Raw genomic sequence first — 17,381 nt, 5'->3', positions numbered from 1 at the left:
ATTATCATTTTATACATGAGCAACTACTCTGCAGTCTTGAGCTTCATTACAGCAGTGGAGGGGAACCTCCAGCCCACAGGCCTAATTAAGCATATGGGGCCTCAAAGGTTGGCCCACCTTTTGGGCGCATACGTACTGTATCTTCTCCATGTCTGGCATCATAAGACATCAGGCACTGGAAAGTTGGAAAACAATTCAAGCGGCAGTTCCAAAAACAAAAGACTCAAGAAAGCATACTCTGTAGGCATGGCTTGAATTTGGCACTTTTTCAATTAGGTAACTTTTTTTCTGATGTCATGCAAAGTGAAAAGAAGGCACCAAATTCAAAAAGCTCTGCTTCAAGCTATGGCTACAACAGAAGAATTTTCATTTGCAATTGTGACTTGAAATTTCTGTCCCCTGATGTCATCATATTACCTGCCCACCTGTCCAAGTGGCCTGCAGAGGATTTTCACTTCTGCATCTGGCCATCTACTCTGATCCAATGCCATACCCCGTCTCACAACAAATTACTGACGCATAATAAGGCATAATTAATTAACCCAAGATCCCTAATACATATTATTGTAAGAATTAGGAAAAGCGATGTAGGTAAGCCTGTCTCACAGATAAACTATCCTGCAACTTCACAATTTGCTGCAACTGTTTTTCCCCTATTCATTTATCAGCAGCACAAGACATTATTTTGAAAAAAAGAAGGTATAAATTAATCTCATTTTTTTTTAAAAATGCCGCTTCCTCTTACCCTTTAAATTAATGAGTTTTACAGAAGAACTCCAATAGGGGAAAGCAGTTTATACTTGATTGCAACTTAAACTGTAATTTAGGTAAATTGTAATTTACCTTAAATAATCCTGAGGAATTATACAGACATCTATCCCTGTTTCCACATTGAGAGGAACTGGAGTCAGTATCACGAGCTGAGGCTCAAAGTTGATCTTGGATGACGTCATGGACCCAGATAAAGTGACTATTCGGTAAACAGACACATCTTCATTCAGAAGAACTGGCACTTGAGCTGTATATGCCCCAGCCCAATCTGGGGGGAGGGGAGGGGAATGTAATGGTTATTCATATTAACATAAATTATGTGTGCTTTTTAAGCAGCAGATTAGACTAGATTCTTGCTAAGCATGCTAATCTGTAGCAAATCTGTAGCATTTCTGTTGGATTCAACTTTATATACTACATTTTCTATGTAATGGGAAATAGGGGTTCAAGAAGGATTCAATAAGGATATAGCATAAAAACAATGAAAATTAACCATAAAATCACATTTTAAATGCTTGCTGAAATTTTAAAAAAGCAGTTACCAAACACATGAGGGTCATCGAGGAGGGGCGTGCCTGATCTCAGCTAGGAGGTCCAAAGAACTGGACCTAGAATGCTGAACACACAGCATGTGGTAGATATGAATAATGCATGTGAGTCATGGGAACCAGTAACAGGGACTCCCTCAAAGATCTCAGTGATCGGACAGGGGTATCATGCACCTAAGTTGTTATGAGTCAAGAACTTTGATTGATTATTAGAGGCCAGTGCAATTTTTTAAGCAGTGGAGGTATGTGCTAGAGGCAGTGGCGTAGTGTGGGGGGTGCTGGGGGGGGGCCGTCCGCACTGGGCGCAACATCGGGGGGGCGCGCTCGCCGCCTCCAGAGTCGCCAAAGAGCCTCGGGCGCAGGCTGTAGCAGAGCCCCATGTCTCGCGGAACCGACGAGCTGGCAGCGGCTCTCAGCGCTTGCCGCGGTCCCTCCTCACAGCCCCGCCGCCGCTGCAGCCATGTTGCATTTTCCTCGCCTCTCTGCCCTCTTCCTCCTCCGGGCAAGCGGCGTCGTTTGGGCGGCAGCGCCCACGGCAACTCGCCTCAGATCACCTGACATGGACCCGCCGCCGCCGCCGTGGCTACCTTACCGTAAATACCCCAGCCCAGGCAGCAGCAAGAAGATGCTGGCAGCGGCGGCAGGTTAGGGGGCGCAAATTACTTGCCTTGCCCCGGGTTAGGGGGCGCAAATTACTTGCCTTGCCCCAGGTGCTGACAACCCACGCTACGCCGCTGGCTAGAGGTAACTAACTAGTCTGGTTGCAGCATTTTATACCAGCTGGAGGTTTTCGTAAAGGGGCCCAGCTTTTATGAAGGGCAATGACTCACTTCAAAGATCTTTACCCTTTACTTCATTCTTGCAAAGTTTAAAAGATACCATACTCTGTTTGACAACTTTTGATACAACATCAGTAGTGAGCAAGTTCACAATTAATATCTCCATAGGTTCCTCATTGATATTGCAGCACATCCCTTAATGGCAAGTATCACTTACCGTATTTTTCGCTCTATAACACGCACCAGACCATAACACGCACGTAGTTTTTAGAGGAGGAAAACAAGAAAAAATATTCTAAACAAAACAGTGGATGTATGATTTTTGTGGTTCATGCTGTGGCCACAGACATGTGATCTGACGGTGAGTTTGGGGTAGCCCAATGCAAAAATCCTGAGGATCCATGTGGATCCATGCTAAAGTCGCCCTAAAGTCGCAGGGGCGCTGGGGGAGTGAACAGGAAGCAGGAGGAGGAGAACAATCCCTCTCACACACAGACACACACACACACAGAGTATCAATCCTAAAGTCGCAGGAGAGCGCAGGGGCGCTGGGAGTGGGAAGCAAGAGAAGGAGAACGATCCCCCCCCTCTCTCTCTCACACACACACACAGTATCAATCCTAAAGTCGCAGGAGAGCGCAGGGGCGCTGGGAGTGGGAAGCAAGAGAAGGAGAACGATCCCCCCCCCTCTCTCTCACACACACACACAGAGTATCAATCCTAAAGTCGCAGGAGAGGCAGGGGCGCTGGGAGTGGGAAGCAAGAGAAGGAGAACGATCCCCCCCCCCCTCTCTCACACACACACACACAGTATCAATCCTAAAGTCGCAGGAGAGCGCAGGGGCGCTGGGAGAGTGAAGGGGAAGCAAGAGGAGAACGATGCCTCACACACACACAGACACACACACACAGAGTATCAATCCTAAAGTCGCAGGAGAGCGCAGGGGCGCTGGGAGAGTGAAGGGGAAGCAAGAGGAGAATGATGCCTCACACACAGACACACACACACACACACACACACACACACACACAGAGTATCAATCCTAAAGTCGCAGGGGCGCTGGAAGTAGCAGGGGCGCTGGGAGAGTGAAGGGGAAGCAAGAGAAGGAGAACGATGCCTCACACACAGAGAGAAACACAGAGTATCACTCCTAAAGTCGCAGGAGAGCGCTGGGGCGCTGTGAGAGTGAACAGGAAGGAGGAGGAGGAGAACGATAGCTCAAGCACGCACACACACACACACACACACACACACAGCCCCTACAGTGGCTGATCCAAAATCGGACAGCAAAAAACTGCAGGCAGGGACATGGGGTTGTTTTAAAGCAACCAGCCCCGATCTGCTTCTCTCCCTCCTCCCGGCTAGGCTGGCTGAAAAGCTTTGCTGCTACTTAGCAGCTCAGTGGAGAAGAGAGAGGGACATAGAGCACGGGGTTGTTTTAAAGCAACCAACCCCGCTCTGCTTCTCTCCCTCCTGCCCGGCTCGGCTCGCTCACAGGAGCCGCTTACACCCGCTTTGCAGTTTCAAAGAGAGCTCACAACTGCAGCGGATTCCCCTGCCATCTGTAGGCATTCGCTCCATAACACACACAGACATTTCCCCTTACTTTCCAGGAGGAAAAAACTGCATGTTATAGAGCGAAAAATACGGTATATTTGACACAGGCTTGTACTACTCTTCATCTAGTCAAGCAAAAACTAGCCCAGCAGCTAGTATGAGAGCCTTAGAGACGGTATCTTTTTCACTTTTAGTTGGCATATTACTATCATCAAAATGTATGAATAAGTAGGCAGGACAGGGAAATGTGGAGTAATTATTTTTGCGGACTTACTGAATGGCTGATTTAGCAGTTAACTTGCTTGTACCAATCTTGATAAAACTACAGCTCCCTGCACCTACACCTACACCTCTTTTTTCAAATACACACTTTGTGATGTGCCTATCACTAGCCCTTTTCATTACTGAACTTTCCAACATAAAACAACAGAAAATGTTCTAAGTAAGGAAGGAAAGTGCTAAGACCCTATTTCTCTTTGTAGTATCTCTATCAAACATTCTATAGATGCACAGCAAGCAAAGTTTTCGACAGGCTGGCTTTGAAAAGAGAGAGGTGAGTTCACAGCTGTACTAGTAGGAAGTTGAATTTAACTTTATCCATGACACAGGCCTAGTCTCGGGAGACTTGTAAGCCCTTGACTATGTCAAATATGTTATACAATAAAGCAGCAATGTCTGAGGCTGCAGCAAAGCAACCTTGACTGCCTTCTTAGTATTTCCCAGACTGAAATCCAGTTCCTGCATGGTGGAATGTGGAGCTCAACAACTATCAGCTGATTCATTCTGGCTTGCATATTTGTTTCAAGACAGAAACTGATGTTTCCCAAACCCCTATAAACATATTGCAAGTACACTTTTCATAAGACAACAAACAGGAGCAATTATAATTCTTCTGAGCATCAGCAAATTAAATTTTGTTCAGAATCAAGTCAACCTCCCTAGCTTATGGTTGTTTATGCATACAGAATTTACAGCTTGTGTTCTTCCGGTACCAATCAACTACTTTGCAAACATTCAGTGAAAATTGTGTTTGCTTTAAAACAGAATAGGAAATATAAATGGTGGTGCTGCTTTTCAAAGTCCTCAAAACCCTTCCAAAGGCGAAAGCTTAAACATACTGCATTAATTTTAAACACAGAAAGAGAGAGCAAACTGAATCAGGTTTGGGGGAATACTTACATGGACAGAAACATATGGTAACAACTGTAGACTGGCCTGGATAGAGAACTCCAGTATACAAACTAAATTTGAAGATGCCTGAATCTACTGCTTTGCCAGCAGCATCAAGATCAAATCTCCAAGTAATCTGTTTCTTTGAGACATTTTTCAGGTGTAGCTTCTGTAGAAAGATGTGGAGGAATAGAGCTGGGTCATTACTTTCATTACTGCAGCAAGATATACTTATCTGTTTTTAATTAACATTCAGGAGAGTGGAGTCCACAAAGTCATGTACCACCACTCAGATTTCAAGCTTATGTTCCCAAAACCTCAGTAGCAGTCCAAATGATAGAATAGTCATGCAGTCGTCCTCCTGATACCAGTGTTGCTATAGCAGTTGCTATTCCTGCTGGCAGACCTACACATTCAACTTTGCTGCCAATCTGTGCCACCCTAGACCTGTCCAGGAAAGCTGCAGTAAAATCAGTGTTGGGAGGGCAGCCCCACAGCTCCACACCACACCATGCTACAGGAAAACTTCAGAAGCAATACTTAAATATATCACGCAAAAATAGTGGCATCAGGATGTCATCCAGGTATGGATGGAAACAAAACCCTTGAGTCTGGAAATATGTTATTAGGGCGACAGACAAGTCCATGAAAACTCCTGAAGCTGAGGCAAGTCCTAAACAAAGTACTTGATATTAGAAGTGAAACTAGTGGTAACAAACTGGAAAAACCATATGTGGCCATCCTTCCTTGAAATGTGGAGGTAGGCCCTAGAAATGTCATCCATTTGGTTGATGCCTGCTTCAATAGACTTAAGTCTTGTTGTGGAATAGCAAAATGAGTAAGGCTATCAATGTGATGACTCCACAATGTCCTCTCTGCTCTGGTGAAGCTCAGAATGTTCCTTGGTACTCTGGGCTATGAAACAGGCTGAACAATGCTTGGAGCACAGGTAGATCCAGTCTCATAGTGAAAATAACCAAACACAGATGGGAGCACATAATGGTACTTACCATGTAGTATGGATAAGAGCTAATAAACTATAACTTAATTCACATAAGACAGAGGTACTATGGATAGACAGCTCTTTAGTCCAGGAACTTGGAAGATAGCCTGTTTTGGATGGGGTAGAAGTCCCTCCCCCCCCCCAATACAGTAGGTGCATAGCTTGGATGCACTCCTTGACCTTGGTTGTCATTGCAGATCCAGGTGACGTTGGTGGCAAGGAGTGCCTATTTCCAGCTACAACTGCCTGACCGGTGCAGCTGTTTTTGAACCAGGATAGCCTGACATCAGTAACCCATGCTCTGGTGACCTCACTTTTGGATTATTGTATAATTACAATGACTCCTACACAGGGCTGTCTTGAAAATGGTTTGGAAGGTGCAGTTAGTGTAGAATGTGGGCTTATTCACACTTCCGTTTGTCCCATGATTTCTAGGCATGGGTCCACCAGGTTTTTCTTTTGTCCTGTCTCTTTCCCTGAGAAACCTCACTGTTTACTGCTGAATCGGAACCAAGGTCAATTCAGTTTTCTGTGGGTTGGTGTTTGCTCTGATTCAGCAGTAAGCAGCAGGCTTTCCTGGGGAAAGTGGTGGAACAAAAGAAAAACTCTGTCTAGAGATCACAGAACAAACAAAAGTGTGGATGAGCCCAATGGCTATCAGGTTATTTAACTAGAGCAGAAACATGGGGTCATTTAACAGCTGTCCTAAAAGCTCTGCACTACTTGTCTGTGTGCTACCAGGCTCAATTCCATGTGTTAGTGGCGTTTTACAAAGCCCTGAATGGCCCACAGTCCAAATAATCTGCAGAAGCACCTCCTCCAATACCAGCCAACTTGATCCTTAAAATCATCAGGAAAGGGATTATCTGCTTGCGGTCCCCCCTGGAATTTCGAATGAGAAGATGTGTAGAAAGACCTCTACGGTAGCATCAACTCTGGAATGATCTCCACTTAGAGATGCATCTGTTTCCCTCATGGTTGAGTTTCAGACCCAAACTGAAAATATTTTTATTTACCAAGGCTTTTGTCGTTTAACAAACAGAAAGCACATTTCTCATGAACAATAAATGTACCTCCGTTTAATAATTCACTACAGAACAAGAGTAAAGCAGAACTGGAAGATCCACTCATCTCTGTAACATACCTACCTTTATGTTATTGCTGTCACTTATAACACCCAACTTCAAACTTCTCCTACAATACTGAAATGTGATTTCTAAAGGAGAAACTTGCAGTGGTGGCTGTAATACTGTAGAAAGAAAAAAATACACAGTTATTTTTAAGCTCTGGACAAATGCTTCTGCAAGTATCCTTTGTTTAAAACCAATAATCACTTAGATGCTCCTGGTACTGACTTACTTTCACTGTTTGACTGAGACGTTGGCTCAAATGTCACAAATCTGACCCTCCACAAGAACATGCCACAGGCTCTCACAGTCTGGACTCTCTTCTTCACTTCCTCCCCGTAACTCAAACATAGTTTGCCCATTTACAGAAGGGCAAAACAAAGAGCAGTGTTTTTCAACCACTGTTCCGCGGCACACTAGTGTGTCGCGAGATGTTGCCTGGTGTGACATGGGGGAAATTGAAAAATTCGAAAGATTTTTTAAAAGAAAGTCGGACTGTGTCCTGGGTATGGGTGGGGTGGGGTTTTTGACCCCACCCTCGGCCAGCAGGGGCGCCGATTGGCGCTCCTCAGGGTGACACCCTCCACTTTTCTGATGTCCGGGCTGTGATTGGTCCAGACTCCAGCCTGGACCTATCACAGTAGGACATCATCTTCCGACTTCCTTCCCGCCCGAGCACAGTGTGTGCAGCAGCGGAGAGAAGAAGACGTCGTGACTCGAGTCACCAGGAGGACTGGAGCAGGAGGAGACGGACGGAGACCAGGACTCGGCGGGAGTCGGCACTGCAGAGAGACCACATCCGGATCCAGACCAGGCTGCAGGTGCAGCGTGAGGTGAGGAGGTCATCTGGAACCAGTTGGTCACGGTCGGGTCTCGGAAGAGAGACGAGTGAGTCCAGCCCTGTGCAGCAGCAGCCCGGTATGTTTATATATAGTCAATATAGGCACAGAGTTAAATTTTTTAACATTTTCTAATGGTGGTGTGCCTCGTGATTTTTTTCATGAAACTAGTGTGCCTTTGCCCAAAAAAGGTTGAAAAACACTGACAAAGAGTACTGTGGCAACTTTGCCACAGAATTGTTGAGTAGTTTGAAGGCTAATACCATTATTCCGGTATAAATTATAATAGAGCACGGTCCATTTCCTCAATCCTGCAGCATACCATGATGGAGAGGAAGAGGGGCACTTCAAGAATGGCATGGTTCAGTCACATCAGTTGGGCCAATCTAGTGCTCCTGTTGGCATGTTTGTGCCATGCCAACTTCACCATCATGCTCCTCCCACTCTCTGGTATGCTGCCATCTGCTGCTGGCATTATGCAGGCGTGGTGTGCCCTGTTCACCACCTGGTGTAAAACAAGAACGTGCTGCCACACCGCTCCACTGCCACAGCCTCCCTTCCCTGGGTTGCAAGGCTTCTGGTGAGATCTTGCGAGGACTTTTGCACTCCGTGAGATCTTGCAAGACTTCAGCAAGATCTCATCGGAAACCGGTGCTGTTGCCGGTGCCACTTCTCTGCCAATGGCAGCAGAGTGGGCAGAGTGCCCACAGTGGCCTTCTATTGCCCAAGACAGCTGCCTCACCCTGCCTCAAAGGTGGGCCGGCTCTGGCTATATGAGAGTGAAGTCAAAGAGAAACGACACGCTGAGAGAACAAACAGTGACAATTATGGGAAAGCAAAGTACAGTAATGACAGTGACAAATTAGCAAAGCAACGTTGCTGTTAACACAAACATCCTGCCATTAGTTAGCTAATTAAAACATGCAATTTAATAAAAATGTATAATCTCAATCCAAAGTGACAAAATTGGATTGCTTGCTGAGTTCTAATTCCTTTGTTCAAGGATGGCCATTTTTATGGTCAGTTGCAGGGTGTTGGTAGGTTGAAATGTTCCCCCCTCCAGGTTTCTGGGTACTGTCACTGCTGAATCAGATTGTGTTAATGTATTGTTTTGCCTGGAGATTGACCTGTTTGTCCTACATAGAATGCAATAGGGCATTTCTGACAGATTATGATCCCTCTCATACTAGAAGATGAGCGACTAAACTTTAATTAGTCACTGCCATTTTTTTATTATCTGTTCTTTTTGAATATCATTTCACTGTGCCCCCACTCTCCTACATACTGTCCCACCAAAACGTGTCAGTTTTGGACTATACAATGGATCTGATGAAGTTGAGAGTGGTCTACAAAAGCTTATGTCGTAATAAATTTGCAAGCCACAAGACATCTGAATCTTCATAATTTGAAGAATTTGCAAACAGTGACTTGGAAGCAGGCTTAATTGTAGTTTGATGATCTAGATGTCTTAGCAAACTATGGTTAGAGAAAATCATTAAGTATTGGAGGAAATCTGGGCAAGAGAGAGAGAAAAAGAGTAGGATTGTGTGAGTCTAAGGCATGATTCCAGCCTTGAAATTATGGTATGCAGGACTAGGTTACAAGGTCTGAATTGAACCTACGTATAACATGCATTAAAAATTTAAATTTGCATCCAAAATAACAAGAAGAATATAACATTAAAGCACACAATAATAAAAGAGATGTCTTTTCGTATACCTATTACGACGAAGTCAGTATCTCCTTCTTTTCAAATGAATTTAAAGCAAACAATACAGTATTCTTCAAAGACAATGGGAAGTGCTTTAGAGTTGCTGCTAATTAAGTCAAACTGAACTGAAGTAGCATTTAAATCCATCTATTTTAATCATAGTCAAAAAGTAATTTCCACTAATGATGGAGAGTTCAAGTCATACTATTTTCTCTGAAACCACTGAATGTCATAAACCCATTATTAGCCACTCTATTATTGTAATGGCACTTACATTTTACATAAAAGTGTATTGATTATGCTTGCTGCTCAAATTTAAGTATAGATAAAGAAATAATAGAAACAGAAAGAAATAATAGCATTACTTTTTATTTCATAGAGTAAATGCTGCATTGAAATAAAGAAATAAAAGTACAATATACAGCCTAGAATTTGATAAAATACTTTTAAGACTGTGGTGCTATGCACACTTTGAAATGACTTTCTTCTGAGTTAGTGTGCCACATCTACATTGTAATCATTATTAAGGCTAGCTATTACAATGAAAAAGGAAAGCTCGGTGGAAGAGGGGACCAACTGCTACAAGAGCCTATCAGGCATGTCTTATAACCGATTCACCTTTACATCATATTATGATATCTTGCACCCAATTCCTAAAAATCTGCAACATTTACGGCATTGTATTTGGTGGCCTGCCAACCTAGCAGTTCGAAAGCACCCCCGGGTGCAAGTAGATAAATAGGGACCGCTTACTGGCGGGAAGGTAAACGGCGTTTCCGTGTGCGGCTCTGGCTCGCCAGAGCAGCGATGTCATGCTGGCCACGTGACTCGGAAGTGTCTCCGGACAGCGCTGGCCCCCGGCCTCTAGAGTGAGATGGGCGCACAACCCCAGAGTCTGTCAAGACTGGCCTGTACAGGCAGGGGTACCTTTACCTTTACCTTTATTTGGTGGCATTATACAGTCATACCTTGGTTCTCAAATGCCTTGGTTCTCAAACACCGAAAACCTGGAAGTAAGTGTTCCGGTTTTTGAACGTTTTTCGGAAGCCAAACATCCGATGTGGCTGTCGGCTATTGTTTCCGGGGCACCTGCAGCAATCAGAAGCTGCGCCTTGGGTTTTGAACATTTCAGAAGTCAAATGGACTTCTGGAACAGATTAAGTTTGGCTCTTTTGTTTTTGCTATTTATTTTGCATTTTTGTTTTTGAGGTTTTTGAGGTTAATTTGTTTTTGTGACTGTGTGAAACCCAGTTCAGCTACTGATTGATTGTGTGACTGCAGAAATGGATAAAAGCCCCCCATTCAAACAATGACTATCATCAGTGCAGGTAAGGAAAAAATAATAATTTTAATTTTTATCATCTACAATACTGTCTTATTTATTTTATAGTACAGTATATTGATTATTGCTTTCATTTGATGGATCAATGGTCTTGTTAGTAAAATACATATTAAATTGCTGTTTTAGGGGTTGTTTTTAAAAGTTTGGAATGGATTGGTCCATTTTGCATTACTTTCTATGGGAAAGCATGCCTTGGTTTTGGAACGCTTGGGTTTGGAATGGACTTCAGGAACAGATTAAATTTGAGAACCAAGGTACCACTGCACTGGCATAGCACATTGTGCTATAAAGCTTATACCTGACTAAAGAGCTTCAGGGATTTTCCTGATTGGTCCAAACAACTACAGCACAAACCTATGCACGCATGTTCAGGAATAAGCTCCGTTACTTTCATTTGGGCTTACTCCCTGGTAGGGATGCAGAACACAGAGAAGTGGGGTCAATCAGTGCTTGATCACTGAATGTAACACACAGTGTGTAACGCTTGTGTAACTTTTGGTAGCCAGTTACATGTAAAACTGCCAGTCTGGGTGCAGCCTTGGAGGGAAATGCTTCTTTATAACATGTCTCCTTCCCTAATACCCAGTATTGCACTCAAAACTAAAGAGAGCCAAAGTGGAATGTAAGTTATTTAGTCACTTTTTTCCACACTGACCAATTTCCTGTGGTTAATAAAAGTTGATACTGTTTGAAACAAGAAAAACTGCTGGGAGAGGCTGCAGAGTTAGCAAGTATAGAATGATGTGTACATAAGGGGGGGAATCAAGCTGCAAAGTTTATTATATTTTAAATGCATCTAAGATTACTAGCATCATTTTCTTGCCACTGAAAATTACATCAGCCCCTATTTTTCTGTGCATGATAATTGCTTGTTGAATGTTTGAGTGGACTGAGTGATGTGGTTGGTGCAAGGAGAGCGGGCCTGTTGAGTGTTGGGATGTATGTTTATATTAGTTTTGTGCAGTGTGTATGTAAATTATTTTGGTAATTGTATGATTATATGTAAGAGCTTTTTGCATTATTTATGAGATTTTTCTAGATATATACTGTAATTATGTTGCATTTTGATTTTTTTGTATAGAGTTTGCTTCCATGGTTTTTGTTTATTTGACTTATGCACATTTATTTATGCACTCAGATATATTGCTGCTTAATTGTGTTACTTAAAATGTGTAACATTATTGCCATCATCAGCACAATGTTGACTGCAGCTCTTAAAACAGGACAGACACCCAAGTTATCACTCGACTGCAAATAGCTGCTATGTCAAGGCACAGATCTAGCCCCTCTGTTCTGTCAGCTGGTTTCCCCACTTCTATCAAGAAAAAGCTCAAGGGTGCAGGTGGGAGGCAAGAGAGCTATATTACAACGTGCACACAGATTTATGTTGTTTCTAAGGTTTACCTACCAGTTCCCTGAACTTTGCACACTTTAGTAGGTATAGTCAACAGTTGAGGCCGTGGGACAATGATATGCTTTGCTGAACCAGAAAGACTTGTTTTTTTGGTGTTCAGTGAAGGTTCATCCTCATCAGCGTTAATGTTTATTGGAAGACTGAAGTCATATGCTGCCACCTAGAGGGAAAAAGTCATCACTTTCTCACTGATAACAAAAAGGAATACAGAAAACACACACACACACACAGTGTGTGGGAATGCCTGAATGGAACAAAGATTTTGCCTATGGACTAGAGCACTTGACATACCCAAAACACATTTAATAAAAGCTACTTCAAGCCTTTATGATGAGATATTTTACACTCTTCACTGAACAGCGCTATTCCCAGATCATTGGTTATAGAGCAACTTAATATTTTTACCCACCTTTCTTTTAAAATCCACAAATTATGCTTCCTCGCAAATCAGTACATCATGCACAGAAACCATCAGTTTTTCAGCTGATTTACAGATGTGTAACTCTTTAAAGACCAAACAATCGCATGACATAAAAAAAATCTTGCCTGACTAATTCCAGGACCTTGATTACAAATATTATTATTGGCAGTAAGGGATACCCAATTAGGCTATTTACCTAGGAAGACTGGTTTTCCAAAGGTAAATACCTGGACTCTCAGGCAACAGAAGCAGGGAATCGGCTAACCATTCCTACCAGGCACAGTGGGAATACTGCTAACAGCTTCCTCAGAGCAGCAAAGAAACAGAAATAAGAAGTGCCATGGAAAACCCCTTACTATCCCTCCCCCTTTATGTACAGTTGTACCTTGGATCCCAAACGCCTTAGTACTCAGACGTTCTGGCTCCTGAATGATGCAAACCCAAAAGTGATTGTTCTGGTTTGTGAACTGTTTTTGGAAGCCGAACGTCCAATGGGGCTTCCAAACATTTTGGATTCCGGATTCCGTTCAAATTCCAAGGTACGACAACAAGGTACATGCTTCACTGCTATACAGGCTATACAGGCTGCTATGTAGTAATTTAGTGACTAAGATGACTTCAGCAGGGGTTTTTTAAGTATTACATAGAGTTAACCCTTTTTCACATGATAAAAAATTGGTTGCTTATTATTATCTCATATACTTACTTCTTTTGGTGTGAAACTCAGTGAACAGTCCAAAGCTGAATTTTCTTCTATAATTGCGGTATAGAAACGGGGAGTATTTGGTGTCACAGCTATCAGAAAACAGAGTGTGTTTTATATGCTGTTACCATTTGTACTGATTAGCTTTATAGAACTATGCTATTATTATTAGCATTATTATTAATAGAATTTATATACCACCCTATACTTGTATGTCTCAGGGCAGATCAAGAAAAAGGGGGAAAGGAATGAGTTAGGGAAGTGGTTCCACAGTCATTTCCAGAATTTCTGGTTTTACCTATTTGCAAGAAAAAAAGAATTGGATTTCACCTCAAGATCGCTGTTCACTGAAGAATTTACCCATAAATTGAACTAACATAGTTCTCCTTATTTACTGTCACATGCACAGTAGTAAACAATGTTCCCAAATTCCAGCCACTTAGGATAAATGAAAAAACTGTGGACAAAAATATTCCACAATAGCTACTGACTTTAGCCACTGAGCTGATTTATTTATTTTTTGTCCCAGTTAATGTTAACCTATTGCAGTTAAAAAAAAAAAAAAAAGCCCCACATACTTTTTCAAGCAAAAACCACCCCAGGGGTAGATCTACACACAAGGGAGGGGGTGCTATAAATAAGTCAGAAATGAAATCGCAACAACAACAACAACAACCCCTATGGAAAATTGCAAAGATTTTTTTTTATTCTCCACCGCCAACTGGTGTTGCATGTTTCTAACAAATTCAAAAAGCCATTTTTGACTAATGTAGCTAAGTCCCAAGAAACTACCGTATTTTTCGCTCTATAACACGCACCTGACCATAACACGCACATTGTTTTTAGAGGAGGAAAACAAGGGAAAAAACATTCTGAATGAAACAGTGGATGTATCATTTTGGTGCTTCATGCTGTGGCCACAGACATGTGATCTGATGGTGAATTTGGGGTGACCCAATGCAAAAATCCTGAGAATTCCTGTGGATCCATGCTTTGTAACCACGTTTTTGCACCATTGCAGCCCCAGGCAACAGTGGGTGCGTGATTTTTTTGGTGCAGGCTGTAGCCATGGACATGCTATGTGCTCTGATGGTGAATTTGGGCTGACCCAATGCAAAGATCCTGAGGATCCATGTACAGTAGATCCATGCTTTTTAACCACGTTTTTGCACCATTGCAGCCCCAGGCAACAGTGGGTGCGTGATTTTTGGGGGGCAGGCTGTAGCCATGGACATGCTATGTGATCTGATGGTGAATTTGGGGTGACCCAATGCAAAGATCCTGAGGATCCATGTGGATCCATGCTTTGTAACCACATTTTTGCAGCATTGCAGCCCCAGGCAACAGTGGGTGCGCGATTTTGGGGGGGCAGGCTGTAGCCATGGACATGCTATGTGATCTGATGGTGAATTTGGGGTGACCCAATGCAAAGATCCTGAGGATCCATGTGGATCCATGCTTTTTAACCACATTTTAAGTGGGGAGGGAAGGAAAAACACAGAATGAACAAGGAGCACGAGAGGGGTGTGCAGAGAAGCAGCTGGCTAAGAATGCAGGAGAGGGGTATAACGGGAGGGAGAAAAGGAAGGCAAAAGTTTTCCCTCACCTACCCACCCAAGCCAGCCAGCTCGTGCGCTCTCTCTCTCTCTCCCCCTCCTGCATGTTTTCACGGAGAGGAATTAGAATGGAGGACACTCTGTTCCCCTCTGCTTGCCTGGAGGGGAGGGGCTTTCCCTGCTCTTTGTTCCGTTTGAGCAAACACAGCAAGGAGACAGAGAAGGGTGGGCAGTAAGACCCTGAGGCAGAATGCAGGAAAGCAGCCACTTCCTCTTTTCAGGTTTCCCTTCTCCGAGAGGTGCGATTTGCCTCCACTCGCCCCAGTCGTCTCCAGGGACCACACATTCGCTCAATAACACGCACAGACATTTCCCCTTCCTTTTTAGGAGAAAAAATCTGCGTGTTATAGAGGGGAAAATACGGTAGTTACGTTAACTTTTTCTAACACAATACATGTGACTGTTTTGTGACATTTTTACTTCTCTCACATTTGAGTTCTCTTGCATTAGAAAAATTCCGCCATAAAGCTATATAAGTCGATTTCATACTAACTGTGCCTATTTATTTATTTAATTAATTTAAATATATATAAGCTATACTTTCATTTTAAAAATATAACAATGCAGTCAACAACATGAACATGTTACATTACACTCGAAGCTGTATATGCTGTTAGGGTAGGGGTAGTACCTCTGGTGAGGGACACTTCATGCTCCTTCAGGGTATTTTGTCCACGTTAGCACTCAGCTCTAACCTGTGCCCCTAGTAGCTATCAGTATGTGACAGCAGGCACTCCCTGGAAATGGCTTTGAATGGCCAGCTAAAGCAGGTGAGTGTAGCTGATGGATCTCAAGCCCTCAGTGAGGGACGTCCCCCTGCATGCAAAGACAGGCTCCAGCAGATTGAGCAGATGAGACCAATAGTGGGTCCAACAGTCAAGAAGGTGTTTTCTGCAAGTGTTGTGGAGGGAAGTGACAGGCAGATAGGGCTCATCAACTTGGAAAGGTAGCCCACCTAGGAGAAGAAAAACTCTTATCCTAAGCCTCCTCTGCCTTGTGGGAAATCTTCAGAAGAAGAACAGGCTAAGGAGTAAACCCTACACAAATCTGGAGTGGAGTCCCTAAGATGGTTGCATGGAGCCTTGTACATCTCATTCCAGTAACTCCTGCAGCCAAGCTGGTGCCAAACATATTGCTCTGCTTTCCTGTGGAACCACATCAGCAAGGCCGAGAAGGGGGTCTTGTCATCTGGGCAACCCAGGACCTACATACACATTGCACAGGCTTGCGCATTGTGAAGTTTGACTTCACCCCCAGAGGCGTACTCCGTTGTCTCTCAAGACAGATGGATGACAACAAAAAGAATTTGCATAGGGTAGAAAACGAACTCCAAAATTGGCTATGTCCAATTTTTAGTTTCTTGGAAGACTGTATATATGCATCATTTAAGCAGTGATGAGGAAAACATATATGAAGGAAATACTAGCTTCTGAATCTTACACTTGAAAACCTGGACTCTCATGTCCTAAACATACCTATAAGGAAGTTTAAAGTCTATTGAACTAAGTGAGGTGTACATTTGAGATGTTTTAGAGAGTGCTAAAGCCTCTCACAGAACACAGGGGGCATTATTCAAAACCTTTTTGTAAATAGCTACAATTGCTACAGTATTTGTATGTATTTGCAATCATCTTCTTCAACTATCACAATTCTATCTCAGCCATCAACAGCAGAACAAGCATATTCCCTGTGGTGTATAAACAGCAGTGATGCATATAGGCAAAGACAGAAGTAAACAACCTTAAGTGATCTTGACTGAATCTAAAATGCTTCAAAGTCCACAGAAAATATCAAAAACATGAACAACAGCATATGACTTTCTGTAACAGCAGTGGTCTTTCTGAAAGCTATTAATGGTTAGCTATGTCAGCCATGGTTTCTGGCTAACATAATTTAACAGGCAAAAATGAGGGCGGCTTGATACAAGGGCAGTTGACTCATCTCCGACATAGCAAAAACAATCCAAGTAAATTTTGCCACATTGTGAATTGATGGTATAATAAGTTCATGAAGTTTCCATATCACAAGTATCCTGGTTCCATTATGCCATGGGGCATGTGCTGACTCCCAGTTTAGAAAAGTACTGAAGGGGAGAGCAAACCAAACAATTCACCATATTGTCCTGGCTCTCACCGGATGAAGAACTCAAATTCAGAATATGATTTCTGCAAGAACCCAAAGGTCAAAGGCACAGAAAGTACATGGAATGGCTAAGCAAGCTTGCACTCCTGTTATAAAGGAGTGGGGCAGGCATGACAAGTGTAGCAAACAGGGTGCAACTTTGGACTGGGCAAGCAAATGGGGACTCCTCCTAGTGGGCTGAGCCAGAGCCACGGTGTCTTGGGTAATAGAGGTGGCGATAGTGCTGGCTTGGAGCCA

General features: G+C 43.2%; 1 protein-coding gene across 2 annotated transcripts in view; it reads right to left on the bottom strand.

Annotated features, from left to right (window-relative positions):
* CFAP47 (cilia and flagella associated protein 47) overlaps window positions 1–17,381 on the bottom strand; it is a 186,448-nt gene that overhangs the window by 139,745 nt on the left and 29,322 nt on the right. For both annotated transcript variants that reach the window (XM_028727418.2, XM_077927386.1), the window contains 5 exons: window positions 13,390–13,478; window positions 12,257–12,422; window positions 6,978–7,078; window positions 4,836–4,995; window positions 844–1,039 (listed from right to left, as the gene is read on the bottom strand). In XM_028727418.2, the coding sequence (XP_028583251.2) occupies window positions 844–1,039; window positions 4,836–4,995; window positions 6,978–7,078; window positions 12,257–12,422; window positions 13,390–13,478 (712 nt within the window). The remainder of the gene's footprint in view (window positions 1–843; window positions 1,040–4,835; window positions 4,996–6,977; window positions 7,079–12,256; window positions 12,423–13,389; window positions 13,479–17,381) is intronic.

Source organism: Podarcis muralis, chromosome 4, assembly GCF_964188315.1.
Source record: "Podarcis muralis chromosome 4, rPodMur119.hap1.1, whole genome shotgun sequence".
NCBI classification, from domain to species: Eukaryota; Metazoa; Chordata; class Lepidosauria; order Squamata; family Lacertidae; genus Podarcis; species Podarcis muralis.
This window is presented reverse-complemented; position numbering and strand designations above follow the sequence as displayed.